Consider the following 14,759-nt stretch of genomic DNA (forward strand, 5'->3'; position numbering starts at 1 on the left):
TTTCACAAAGTTAGAGTGCTGAAATGAATAATGGTTAATACTGAGTTTTAAAGATTCAATTTATGTTGACTCCATTCTTAACTATCCATTCTCTAGTCCTTTTTGGTTTCTTAAGTAAAAAATAGTATTTCAGCTCCTACATTTCTTCAAGTCACACTGGAAGCAGTACAATAGCTGTAGGTACCTACTGTGTGTTCTGTGAACTGCACACATCCACAATACGGGTTTTGTTCAAATAAAACGTGATTGAGATGTGTGTAGATGTATGTGTATATCAGAGCTGTGTATTTTCCAGTCAGCTCAGCTATATGATTGTCAGAGCAGCAGTACTGGCCAGGTAAAGGGTTATTACAGTGTAGCATTGTGTCTCTGACAGTGGGTTTACGTGTGACTGATGCTTAATAATTCATATGAAGTTTAACACAAATTTCTACCACCTCCCATACTGCTCTCCCAACAGTTTAGGAGTATTTACTTAAACCTCATGGTTTAAGGAGCTGATAAAATAAGTGGTATCCAGACCTTTGAATTTCAAGGACTACTGAGGGGTCTTTGTTCCTTTCATGTATCTCTTGCTTTTTGAGATCATCTGTTTTCAGCATCTAGACAATCTGAAGCAGGATAATGCAAACAGCAGAATGCAAAATGGAAACAATACAAAAGGTATATAGATTTGATTGTAAGGACAGTACATTCACCTTCAGGAGAGTTTAAACAGCTGGCTGGCAAAGCTGAGCATGACGCAAGCATCGCATGCAGCGCAGCTGGGGCGATGGGGAAATGCAAAGTCTGGTTAATTCACAATGCAGATATTCCACCTATGGGGAATGAGAGTTGGTTATTTTTAAATATATAAATCTACACTGTATTTATGTTTGGAATTCTTATCCTTACTGTATCCAGTTGGTCTGCTTCAGTCTTGTGCCTCTTTAGAGGATCAGTGACAAAAGTGCTGCTAAATATCCTATGTCTTCATGTTTTTCCGTGTGCTGGTAAATACTTGTTCACGTATCAACAAATGAAGTTCCTGTGCTCCAAACCATGAGAAGCTGATACGAAGTGAACACCATTGTCTTGTTTTTGTTTCCAACCCTGTAGGATTTTGTGGGCAGTAGGGTAGACAGTGGGGAGCTGATGAAACTATGTGAAATTTTGCATCTGAGCTTCTTTAGGTTTTATTTGTTTAAACTTAAGCTTGAGGCATAGTTTCATTAATCCCTTGAATTCAACTTTGAAACAGTTGAAGACCACTCCACACAGTGGAGAACTAGTTGATTTGGTAGAGAGATAGTTCCTAGGCTTACCTTTCCAGAAAAGAGGGAAAAGGTTTGGCTTGTGATAAATCTATCAAATGTAAGATATGGGGCTTCTTTGCACTTCTTATGACATGCTGTTCTTTCACTCCATTTCTGCATTTCTCTTTCTTACAGAATTATTAGATCAAGTGTGTTTTATTTAAGCGTGTAGCATTCAGGGTAGTTTGTATACAGGTGCAAGATGCAGGGTCGAACTGCTTGGAGACCAGCTTCTCTGTCATTTCTTTCATTTCTTCCCAAACTAAAGTGTATATTTTTTATTCAGGTGGCCTGTGTTTTGAGTTCAAAAAGTGGTATGAGGTGGTAAAACATTCCTTGGATGTGCAGCAAAAGAAATTGGATGAAGAAAGAGCCAAGTATGAGGTTTTTAGGTGCTTCTTTTCTAAGGCAGACAGTTCTTTGTGAACTCCCGATCCCTTCAGAAATAAAAAAAGTTAGAAATTTGCTCCACATATCTGTCCACCTAGCTTGAGTGGATAGAATGATTAAATCACTATCTTAATTTTCTGTTTACACTCATAATGTTTATCTAGCTTATTAATTAAATGCTCACTTACTATGAAAAATAGCTTATACAGCTGAACAATTAACTGATTACAGTAGATCTAGGCTAACATGCCTTGGTTTGCCTACTCAGAAAAAGATTTCCTTTATACATTGGAGGGGCAGTGGCTTTTAATAGCACTAAACATTAGATTATTTTGATTTTAATTTAAAACTGTAGCAGTATTTGTAATAAGTTATTATTCCTTTATTCATTTGGTCCAGCTTTCTTTTTCTTAACAATTCTTATGTCTCTTACTGGTAGGTATCTGTGGAGATGCGAAAAGCCATTGTTTTATTCAGTCAAGAATAAATCTAAAGTTCTAAAGAGAAGACGTGAGTAAACTTTGCTTCTTCCCAGCAACACAGAAATCTGCTCCAGCTTTTCCCATCATAGAAAATCTTCAGCCGTGACTGATAACATTTACATCTTAAAATATTTCGTCTCCTCTCTTTCATCTCTGGGTACAATTAATGTAGTACTGTTTTACAACCCGTGGCTGGAATTTGTCAAACATGCACAACTGAAACTGCCTTTGCCAGTTTTCTAACAACCTACTGAACCATGTCTCAGAATGAGTGCTGTTGTCCTTATCTTCTCTAGTTTGCCTTTACATCACTGTTCCTTGTGAGTTGTTGGTCTTCCATAGCTTTCCTGTCTGTTTTCTCTTTTAGTTGCTTGTATGCTTTGGTATGTATATCCCAGTATGTCCTTTGGTAGATCTCACATGTCCCTCTTCTCTCCCACTCCTTCTTGCAACCTTCTACAGAAAGCAAGGAAGGCTTTACTTGCATAGCCACCTGCATGTGGTCAGAATGCAGGTACAGCTACTGTACTTTAGGAGCTCTGGAAGTACTTGTGAGAAGTTTCTGGGGTTTGTGTTGACATAAAAGCAAAGAAACAAAACACCAGTTGTCTGTAGAAATAAGGAAAACCAGAATTTTATTCAGCCAAATTAGATCTGGAGTTCTTCATTCTACATTTCACGTTATCTAGAAAGCAGCAGGTATTTGGAGAGAGATACTAAGTGTGGCAAGTGATATTTTTCCCCTTATATGCTCTTTCAGTTTCTGGAAGTGACTGGTTCAGGGACTTCTAAATAACTTGTATAATCCTATTTGGTTTGAATTATGCATGTTGGATTTCTCCTTCAGGAATGCAGTGGCGGTTTTTTAAGTACTTACTCTTCAAAATTCAGTTTGGGTTATCCTGCAGTCAAGTCATGTTCCATGGAAAACCATGTTTAGATGTATTTATTTTAAGCTGATTATTTACTCAGATGCCCTTTAATTCCTGCATTTTTAGGAAAAGAGATTCCTCTTCTGGCTCTTCTAGTCCCATGGAACTAGAAGAGGACCACTTAGATTACAGAGCTTTATCGTAATGTTGTGAGCAGGAATATCACATTATTGTAACTGGGCATGATTCGTCTTAAAACAGATATACCATAATAGAGACAAACAGTGCTCTAAAACACTGATGTGCCAGGTACAGATTTTCAGAAACCTTCCTAAACCTTTGATCGTAGATTTTAGTGTCATCTTGAAAGATAAACGTCCCAGTCCTTGGATTATTTTAGGAGGTTTTTTCCTGTGGTTTTTTTTTTTCTTCAAATATGAATGAATTTATTTAAATACAGCTCATAAAAAAGAAGTTAAAGCTCCAACAATGTTTTTTAACCTGCTTTTTAGCCTAGAGAAACAAGGCATAAGCAGTCATACAGTGTGTGCTGATATATCATGACACCTTCTTCCCCTTCTCAGCCTCAGTAACTTAGGAAAGCTTGTCATTCATTCACTGGCAGGGGGCAGACATGGAGTGGGGTTTTTTTGTTGTTGGGTTTTTTTACCAGTTGAAATTCGGACCATGAAAAGCTTCACCTTGAATCCATGTTTGTATGGATGTGCTTTCTATCAGCATAAATATTCCAGCAGTATCAAATGGATTTTACAGGTTTTACTTGCAGGAATATTTTAGAGTGCCCCATTAGTAATACCATTAGGTATAAGACATGGCATTTTGAATTACGTTTCAGAATGTTTCTCTAAAACCTGTAAAGAGGGTGGCAGAGGGAACCTGGAGACTTGCAGGATTTCTCAGTCTTTCATGCAGAGGTTTAAAGAAAAGAAAACAAAAGAAAATTAAAAAGCACAAATACCCCATTTTCTTCTTGTGTTAATCACCTCTAAACAGTACTTAATACTTTTGCATTGGTTTCTTTTATTTCTCTTTGCACAGAAATGGTTGTGAACTTACAGAATCAGTTTGGCAAGCTGTCTGGTTCAGTGCAACGTGCTGAAAAGCCAAATCCTTCAAGTTTTCAGTTAAGTTGGTCTGAAGAAAACACAGATGGGAGTTGTTTTCACGGGCATAGCCTGAAGGGAATTTTGCAAGAAAAACGTGGTTTACTGACAGCCATGAACCCTGACTATTGGCTGTGTACAGTTAAACTATGTAATGAGAAGTAAGTATTCACATTTTTGCTAAATACATTTTGGAAAGTTCTCCTGAAAGAAAAGTCCTGTACATACATTTTTGCAAATGACAAATACAGGTTGTGTGCACAGCTATGTGTTCACATATAGTTACAATCATTTCTAGAAAGGGGTGTGTGAGGAATGGATAGTCTTGGACTGTGAGTAGACAAACTGTAACATGAGGAGTGATCAAAGTGAGCTTTTGAGAAGACAAAATCAACAACTAGAGTCACGTGGCAAGAGTAGCAGCTAGGTGCAAATACTCACTTCATTCGTCATAGTGTTTTATAAAAATACTTGTATTTTTGTAAATCCTCCATTTTGCTCTGGAGCAACTCTCCAGAGAATGGCAAAACAGTCCCATTCCTCTCCTCCCTGTCTGCTAAAAAAGTTCAGAAAATTAAATTTCTAAATTGCTATCCTGATTTTGTGATGGCCTTAATCATAATGACTTCTGGATCATATGCCAGACTTTGGTTCTGACATTGGTTGTATTATGAAACTCTAATCTAGAAGAGGAATGTATTGATGAATATCAGTGAAAAAGATCAGCTCTGTAGCTGGCTTGGATTCTCCTTAATTTCTCATGTATGCTATTCGAAAGTGGTTTTTTTGGAAAGGAGGTTGGGTTACATTCATGTGAAATGAGATTTTATTTGTGTATTGAATAACATGTGAAATCTTTACAATAATTTGAAATGGTATTCAGAGATCAATAGCCCCTATGCAGTCTTAGTGATATGGTCCTGATTTTTAAAACATTAAATTCCCCTTGAAAATGACTGGGTTTTACAAGTATGCAGTCTTTTCTGTCTTTCTGTAGATTTATTTTCTTATCTTTATTTTCCTTTTCACTTTACTCTTCACATACCCACCATGACAGAAATGGGTTGGAATAATGTAAGCAGAGTGTTACATTACAAGAAGTTTGGCTGTATGGATTCATTCTTTTGTATGAATAAGAATCTTTTTTTTAAGGGAGTAGAGGTAATAATTCTTTTACCACAGATTTGCGTAATCTTATGCACACATTGAATGAGTGGATATTTTGGTGTATGTTTGTGTGAATAATCTTCCATGCAAAGTCTGTTTTTAAACTTACATTTTCATATGTAATATATTAAAATGTTAATGGCAAACTGTCACAGCCTTCATGAAACAAGATTTGAATTTAAATTCTTACCGGTTAAATTTCCCATTATATCATTTGCAATGCAAGTAGTTAAGCATACATCTGACACTTACTTAGCTGGAAAACAACATCTACTCCCTCAGATATGAGGGTTTATCCACTGTGTATGTAGAATAGAACTAAAAAAAATCTCGCAAACTCTCTTTCTCTAAATATCAGCATAGCCTAACTGGACTGCTAAAATGCTTTATTCCTGGGACTAAAGTGTGATTACAGTGTCAGCAAAGCTGAGATGCTTTTACATTTTATTTTAAAACTTTCTGTTTTAAACTGGATTCTAAACTGATTTGCCATGAAAGTCTTTAGGTGACAGGAGTTGTACTCAATGTCTGTAAGATCTTTTCCAACCTGAAGGACTGTATGATTCTAGATGTGATGAGGTATTACAGTGTGTGAGGAATGTTGTCATGCTTTTGGGGGCTGTGAGATAGGGCAGAGGATGGGATGTATGGCATGAGAGACCTAGTTCAGAATTTCCAGTGTGCCAGACTTTGGGAGGCTTTGAACAGACCGCACTCCCTGAAGTGCGGCTTGCCTGGCACTCAGGACGGGTCTGGCTGTTCCTCCAGTTTGAGGTAAAATGTAAATGTTTGCTGGGCCAGAGGGAGCGAGCAAATGACTTTATAGTCTAGTAATTAGCACACTTACCCATAAATTGGGACAGACAGATCCCAGTTGTTGTTCTGGTGAATATTTAAGACACCTGCTCTGAATCAGACACATTTTAACTGCTTCTCCACATCCCAAGGCAATACCTAGCAAGTTAGAAGATATTTAGGATTTATAGGTGAATATTGCACCTGAACCCCCGTATCAATGCACAGTGTTTTTATTTACAAATTGAAACTTTGTAGTATTTTTAACTAAATTTGAGGCTTATCCAGTTTGGTGGTTTTCCAACCTAAATTGCTGAACTTAATGTTTACAGAGCTATCTCTGCAGCTAGTCCTCTGTGTCATCTTTTGTTCAGTCTGACACTTGTTACCACCAAGTCTAGTCTGCTATTTTCATTATATACTTCATCAATAAAACCACCTCATCATTTTCATTAACATTTTCACCACAAAAGCTACAAAGTAATGAAGCAGAAGGCTGCTACAGCACTAATTACTTTCTGTTGACCTCATCAGTGTTTGCTCCAATGTTTCCTGTGTTACTCCATTGACTTAACTTAGCTTTTCTCTCTTGTTTCTAGACATGTAATTTGTATTTAGCACACAAAGGCAATGGACAATAAATGAATGGGTTATTATCCCATGACATAGTGTCAGGAAGATGAGAAGGGAACCCTATGGACAGAGAAGAACAGAGTAAAGAGCCTAAGGTGTCTGAATTGGATAGTCTTAGAAATTTAAAAAATAGGGTGAGGTAGTAATTTTAATATTTTGCTACATTTGCTAAAAGCTGGAAGAACAAACTGTGATTCCATTTAGTCCTGAAATGCAAAGAATGTATTCTTTGCCTGGCTGAGTGAGATGCTGATTCATAGCGCAAGAAGCTATGGTAGCTTTTTTTTAGTGTGTTGGCACCAGCTTTTGAGATATCTTGGTTCAGTCCTATACTTCAGGGGTTTTCAGGAGTGGATCACTTCACAGGAATCAACACTGTAAACTAGAATCATGATTTATGCTGTTGGTAAAATGTAGAGTTTGTCTCTAAATACAGTTTAATATATAACTGCTAGCTAAGTACTAAATGCATGTGTAATTTAGGGCTTTTGTTTTCTCCTCATTTCTTTTCAGATTGTGTGGTCATCTGGCTCATTACAGAGAAGTGGAGTTTCCCCAGAGTTACCATTTTGTGCTAGGGTTGTTCTCCTTTCTTCTGCGGGTTCAGCCCTCTTACATCCATGATGAGGTCTGTATGATAGAACACAAACTTTTTAATAAAAAACTCTATAAAAAACTAAAATACAACACAGTCCTAAGGAAGTAAAAAAGGCCTAAAACTGCCAGTATTAAACCTGTGTAAATTAGTTGGTTGGATCCCAAACCATGGTATTACATCTAAACTTATATGTATTGTTTTGTCTTATAGACATTTTTTGTTAAGATAGTAGAGCTGAGATCTACTACTGTACTCCAGTTTTAGTGTAATTTTATCTATAATTTAAGTCACTGATACTGGGAAAGGAAACTGTTAATTACCATTTGTTTAATTAATTTGCATCAGAGCCAACAGGAAGCTGTGAAATAACCATTTTTTGGGGATAATTGTACATATTTTGAGTGTACTGGACATGACATTAGCATCTAATTGCATTGTGGGATTTTGCAATTAAAATATCTATTTTTTTACCTACCATTGTATGACAGTAAATACATTTCTAGAGAATAATGTTTCTTTTGTTTTTAAATACTATGTTAACAAATAAAAGAAGCAGTTGGTTAATGTTGTCATTGCAGTGAGTTTTTTCTTTATTCTTTCTAAACAGCATTCCAGTTGTCCTGGAAGAGCTCTGGCACTGTTTTCTGCATTTTCTTGCCTACTGTGTATTTCCCAGTCTCTTGTTATGCCTGAGCCTCTCATTTAGGTTTACGCCTTTCAGGTCCATGTTCCACTTCAGCCTTCACAGATTTTGCAGATACTTTTGTACCTGGTATAAAATCTATTCCTGTTTCTTGTGCAGCGGTAACTGCCAGGTCTTCCTGTCGTTCCTCTTTTGCAAGGCAACTGTTAAAGCCTTGAATTTCTTCTGACCACTTTATAACCCAGCATCTCCAGCAGCTTATGCCCTGGCCATTCCACCAGTTTCTCATGCTCAATCTTATTTATGCACCATGTTTTCATACTGTTCCAGACAGCATGTAAATGAAGTTGGGTGCTGCCACTACATGAAAGACACCATAACAATATACATATATATGTTGAACCTAGATGCTGTGTAGATAGCCAGATGAATAATGCTGCTTTCAGCTGAATGAAATTAAATTCATCATTTCCAGCCTTCAGTACAGAGTATAGAACTTACCAAATCTGTTTGATCAAAACCAAAACTAACAGCTGTTTCTAGCATTATTATAACTAAGAAAAATGGTGCCTGCAGACTTGACAAAGAGTAATGACTTCCTCCCTGAGCAAGGGGTTCAGTGAGATGTAATCTGGGAGGGTAATCAGTTCAGCAAGCCGATCGCCAAGGGTTTAAACCATGAAGTTGTTTAAAAACTGGGAACGGGTGAATGATAGGAGAGGTGATGTGCCTTACCTGTCTGGAGCAAGTGATAAAGTGGTATTTCACGTACAAGTAGGGCAGGCAGGACTATTAAAAGTGAGTTTTATAGTTACATGGAAATACTGGCAAACGAGGAGGCTTTGCTGGCTCAGTCGAGGAGGGACGTAATGTGGTGTCCGGATTTGGGGTGACACAAAAGACACAATTTGGGTGAAAGTTTTTACTATTTCAGGTATTTTAACATTTTATTGTAGCACAGGGATTTAAAGCAAGGGTCCTATAAAGTTACTAACATGCAGTTGAGAAGGCATAGTTTTAGCCATACAGAGCTAAACTGTGCTTGATGTGGGAAGAGGAAAGAGACTGAATTATTACTTGGTGTATGTGTTAAGAGATTTCGTAAGTGGGCACAGTGTAGTATGTCTAAATCTTGCCATGCTGTGCTAGATGCCTCAGACTTCTGGCAAGGTGTGTCTGAACTGATGTTTACATTAATGGACTTGGAACATACCAGTTTAAATCTCCTCTTGTGTCTGGTGTTTGTGCTTTAAAATTACCATTACCTATTATGTTTGACCTCACCTGAGTTAATTACTAATATTTGTAAGTATTTGGTAAAATTATTCTTTGTACTTTTCTAGATGAGTATTTGTATCAGTTAAAAATCTACAGAAGTGTAATATGCATTGTCACTCTTTTCAGCAGTGCTGGCTCAAATGACTGTAAGCGTCTCATTCTTTTTATTGTAATATCTGTTAAAGTTTTGAATTAACTCTCTAAAAGACACTTTGGAATACATAAAGGATTAATTTAATATAGAAGTCTTTATTTGAGGGACTTACACACCTTAATTATAGGTATGGCTTTCTCCTAAAACTACTGTAGTAGTAAAATCTGAGCTTCTCAAATTAAAAATACTGTGCTCATTGTTACATTGTTACAAACCTAAAAAAGCTCCCTTAGATGTTAGACTAAATTAAGGCTGTACTTTAATAAACTGGCATAAAGCTTGAAGTTAATCATCAAGAGCCATGTGCCTTCTGGACACATAGGCGAAGAGTCAGGTTTAAAATAAAGGGTGTGCCCCAAAAATGCTTTTTGTTAGTTTTATCCAGTTTAATCCATCAGCACTTGTGTTGGAGTAATGGTGTTTAAGAAGCTGACGAGCCCCAGGACTGCCTTATCTTGGGTGAAGTGTAGTTGAGCTCGCCTGGGACAGCTACTCCGAGTGCAGTCAGCACAAGCCGGAGGCGGAGCTGCGCCGGCCGACAGACAGCTGCGGGCATAGCCGAAGGGCAGGGTGTCTGCACAGCCCAGCGCTTCCAAGCACCTCCTCTCTCGCCTTGGAAATTACAGCTCCTTTCTGTAACTATTTGCTGAAAGCGCCCAGGTAAAGCTCAAGCTCATAAAGTACTTTTTTGTACTTAATCCCGTGTAAATTTTGAGTAAAAGAGGCTCCCCTTGTTTAGTTTCTTACTCTAGAATTTGAATGACACTCCTTAAGTATGTAGATAAAGGCAAGTGGGGGTTTTTAGAATAAACTTTTTAAACAGTATATACTGAGAAGACTTAATTATTAACTTAGGCAGTAGCAAATCAGTTATTCTAAGACCTTTATGTGCCTTCTAAAAGTGAATTTTCACTTTTTCCTAGTTTATATGTTAGAAAAAAAGTGTGCTAAAATGGGCAAAAGTAACCTTACTTTATGAATTCTCCTAAATGCAACATTTCTGTTGTTTTGGTGGAGAAATATGACAGATGTCTCATTTTCTTTTGAAAGGCACAGCCTTTAGCAGAATTGGTATACTTCCCTTACTAGTTTTTTATTACCTCAGTGTGTCTGTGTTCTCAGTACCAACTTAGTCTCAGTCAAATACATATTTCTTTTCAAAGTTTTTTGCTGTTGTCCAGACATGAAGGAGAGGTGTTTGTCTTATACAGAGTGAAGGCCCTGAACGTTATTTAACCAGAGAATGAGAGTCAGCAAAGCCCAGTGCCTGTAAGCAATGCTAGTCTAATTTATTTGCCATAGTGTACTGCATGGGCTTCACTGCAATTACATCTTTTCTCACCCATTTTTAGCACAACCCCTGAAACAATGATGCGTAGAAGATTTAAGAAAGCTTCATGCAGTATTGCAGGCAAGGCAATGAGTACCTTGCTTTCTCATAATGTCTTGGAAATCTCAAAAGTCCCTCAAATGACTTTTCTCCTATTTTGGACAAATAAGACTTCTGCTTGTTCTGAATAAAAATTCAGGATATTGTAATAAGTTGTCGAGAGGATGCTCTTGCAGGGGCTGGGAGCAAAAGAGCCAGGACCCACAGTGCTTTTGGGACAGGTAAAGTCTGGATATGTTAAATCCCCAAATAAGTCCCCTAGATCATCTGTCCTTTCCCCATGTCAGGTTGAGTAAGTTTCATTCTTCCAAGGCAGAGAAAAGTCAGGATAACTCTGTGTAACGAGTCTTCTATTTTGATCCAAAATGGAATGGGCTTCCCAGCACATATGGTTTTACATATTTCCTGGCTGAGCATGTTCGGTTGTGGGTTTGGTTACAGCAGTGTCTCTCACTACATTTGTCCTTGCGCTAAATGCAGGATGGTTGCTTTCCAGCATCTCTTCCACAGTTACTGGTCCTGTTGCTCCTCATGTGTGAAGCTCTTTGTTCCTGGCCAGGTTAGATGAGGGAGAGCATAAAGGGGATGCCAAGATGTGGAAATAAGCATATGTGAAAGATCTCTCACTGCTGCTTTTTGCTAGGATGCTGCTGAAATTGTGAACAAGAGTGAGTAAGGGTTACCAGAACAGGAGATGGAGGCTGGTGTCCTCATGTGAGGTTACTGCTGCCCTTTTACAACTGCTAATGGCAGCATTTCCAGAGCCAGAACACGCCTCCCCGCCCTCGGCATCTACATTCTGCCTCCAGCAGTACATCAGGTGCTTTTACAAGAAAATACAAGCACTTTCCTCTGGTTATCTGATACGACTGCTCTCTATTGTAAAAGTAACCTGTGTCAGCTCATAGACCACCCTGTTGTCCCAGCAGTGGCTTTGCTTGCCAGCTGCAGACCCTGTCATTGCCTCGTGACAGTGCCACCAAGCGTGTTCAGTGCCTGTGTTGCGATCCTGGGGTGCTTCTGTCATGCTGTGTTGATAGAAAATTGTGGCAAACCATTGTTTCCTGAACTGAGACCCAGAGCATTTGTAACTCCTAACAGGGCAGCTGTGTGGCTTCCGTGGAGCAAAGTGGGTTGGGCAGGGAACAGTGGGCAGCAAAGGACATGCTCATGCTGTTCTCTTGCAACCAGTATGGGCCCGTGTGGCAGGACCTATGGATACAGCAGTCAGTCCCAGAAGAAGCACAATATTGCTCAAAGATGGTAAGTGCTCAGTGAAACCAGATGCATGCTAAAGATTTTATCATTAATAAAATTTTAGGTTTCAGGCTTTTTTTAAATATATAGGCTGCTGCAAAATTGGAGAATTTATATTGTAGTAAATTCAGTGTCCTCAGTCAGGCTGATGGAACTGCATCTCCTGACCCGGAGTTGTCTGTATCCTTTTAGCAGTATTTACATTATCTTTAGGGATAAATACAGAATCAAAAAAGGGAATCTTAAAGGAATGTTTGCAAGACTGCATATAGGGATATGACTGAAACGGAAAGCAAACTGTTTCTTTTTTCGATATTTCAAACATTGTGCTTTTATTATTATACCTTTTCCCCCCTCAGCTTTTTTCTGTATCTTTCTTACAAGGCATTTCCAGCTTCCTTTTCCACTGTCACTTGTCTGTTTCTTTCCACTGTGCCTTCTTTTGCCTCAGTTTCCCCTGAGTTCATGAAAACTCTCTCTGGGCTTTTCTTTCTTTTTCTGTTTAAGCTCTTCGTTGTCATTCAGGCTTATTCTGCAAGGGTCAGTGATCAGCTTTGAGCTCACTTTTCCAGGTCTATCCTTAGCGACCAGAGGCCTGTTGGCAGAGAAGGAAAACTTGCCTGGTGTGCTGTGTAAAATGGAAAGCATAGGAGCTTCCCTGCTCTTTACATCCAGCCCAGCTGTTGTATGTTAGGGTTTCAGATTAAGCAAAAAGTATCTTGTTTTGACTCCCTGCCGTGTTTTGTGAAATCAAAAGTACTGCCACAAACCTGATGCAACTTGTTTGTTTATTACACAGGTGTGAATGACCAGAGCGTGTATATGATAATTATCAGGTATGAAATTTTAAACCCATATTTGTTAGGTAAGTCATAACAGTAGCTAATTCTTGTCCAGAATAAATCCCAGTTTCTCTGCACAGCATTGTCAATAGACAAACTGCAAAGAGGGCTGAGCATGATGGGACAGTGCTCAGCCTGATGGATGCCAGTGATGTATGAGTGTGGTGGGGTTCCTTGCATGTTTTCAGTGGGATTCATTTAAAAGGAAATGAATGTGTGAGGAGGGGAAGAAGAATGCTGTAGGAAGGACTGAGGCAGAGGGGAAGGTTAAAGGAAGGGCATGAGGAGAGCAGTGGATTCAAGGTGAAAGGGCTGAGAGAAGGAAGAAGTTGGAGGGAAGGCCAGTCAGCACAGGGCAAGGGAAGTCCTGCCAGAGCACTGCCCCACCAGGCTGGCATGGCTTTATGCCCCAGCCAAAGCTCTGCTAAATCCCTTTGTGCTTCTTGCCTGATTTTATTTGGTGGTGATGCAACCCAGTTAGTGACATCACATAAATACACCTACAAGTGGTGTTGCAGAGTCTAGATTGTGACCGGCAGATTAGTCAGCGGTGTCACAATCCGGTGTTTATATCATTGTCTCCTCAATGTGGAAGCGATTGCTGTGGTGATAACCAAGTTTTCGTCGGTGGATCAGGCTGTTAAGAAAAGGCATCCCTTTTGCAGAAGACAAGCAGCTTTGAGTTATTTGGAATAAAATCATGGTAAACTCAAGCAGAAATATCAAGTGTGGCACATCACAAATATTTTAGCAGTTAAGGTGCAATATAAACATGTGACTGAACTCCAGCGCGTCTTGCATCTGGGTCACCTATGGTTACAGGGCAGTATTATATTTTATTGTTAATAAAAAGTGTGCACCTGTGCCAAAAAGCAGCCATCATGTCTGCACATCCCAGAATTCTATGAACAGAAGCAGGGAGCATGAGGAGTGAACGACACCTGAGAACGTCAGCAGTCCTTCCCAGTACTTGCGATTTTGAGCTGGTTTTGTAATTTGTATCGGAAACAAAGCAAGTTATACTTGTTTGGAAAAATGTTACTTTCCAACCTCTTAATCAGATGACAGTATTTTTTTCATATGTGAGATCAGATAAGAAATTTCTTCTATGTAAACTTGAATTAGATTTTAAAGATGGGTTCAAAATATAGAATACTTTTTTACTGTATGTCATAAAGAACAATTTACATCATTTCACTTTGTAGAGCAAGATCCTGCTTCAGTATTGGTATTTATCTTCTGCCATCCTAATGGCAATGTTTGCAGATCCAAACAAAGCATTTTGTTTTTAGAACACTAGCTGTAATCCAGTCAGAGGATATTAAGCAACTTCCAGGATTAGACCCTTAGTTAAAGTTTGTCTTCAGTTTCATATTTCCTTCGGTTGGATGGTTGAATTGTTCTTCTATAATTTTGCATTGGAGTATATCCTATACAAATAGGGAAGAGATTTTGACCTAGAAGGAGAAACCTCTTATTAGGGAGCATACTTTTAAATTACAGTAGCTATCTGAAGCATCTTGACATATGATAGATAGCACTGTTGCTATATGGGTTTGATTCAACTTGTTACTTAGACAAGCAACCTCCCACCCTTATTTCCCAAGGAGAAACTCAAGATCGCTCTGATTTAACTTCATGCATGCCACTTTGGATAAATCTGATGTTTGTGATTCTGCTGCTGGTGTTCCACTGGAGCATTTTGATGCATTGTAAGTGTCCTTTGCTGCTAAACCCGGGTTCATCTGAGAGGCAACGAATCACATGCGGATCTGCTGCCCTTTAGCAGCTGGTGCAGTGCTTGTGCAAATTCACAGAATCAATTATCTTTTCCAACCT

General features: G+C 38.7%; 1 protein-coding gene across 2 annotated transcripts in view; it reads left to right on the forward strand.

Annotated features, from left to right (window-relative positions):
* TAF1B (TATA-box binding protein associated factor, RNA polymerase I subunit B) overlaps positions 1–7,910 on the forward strand; it is a 46,669-nt gene extending 38,759 nt beyond the window's left edge. Inside the window, exons 12-15 of one of the 2 annotated variants that reach the window (XM_066179909.1) lie at positions 1,582–1,672; positions 2,125–2,195; positions 4,099–4,324; positions 7,272–7,910. In XM_066179909.1, coding sequence (XP_066036006.1) covers positions 1,582–1,672; positions 2,125–2,195; positions 4,099–4,324; positions 7,272–7,464 — 581 coding nt within the window. In that variant the 3' untranslated portion in view covers positions 7,465–7,910. The remainder of the gene's footprint in view (positions 1–1,581; positions 1,673–2,124; positions 2,196–4,098; positions 4,325–7,271) is intronic. The other variant, XM_066179911.1, reaches the window with a different exon arrangement.
* The last annotated feature ends 6,849 nt before the right edge of the window (positions 7,911–14,759 follow it).

Source organism: Chamaea fasciata, unplaced genomic scaffold (genome assembly GCF_029207755.1).
Source record: "Chamaea fasciata isolate MVZ Bird 193981 ecotype frontalis unplaced genomic scaffold, bChaFas1.0.hap1 SCAF_3, whole genome shotgun sequence".
NCBI classification, from domain to species: Eukaryota; Metazoa; Chordata; class Aves; order Passeriformes; family Sylviidae; genus Chamaea; species Chamaea fasciata.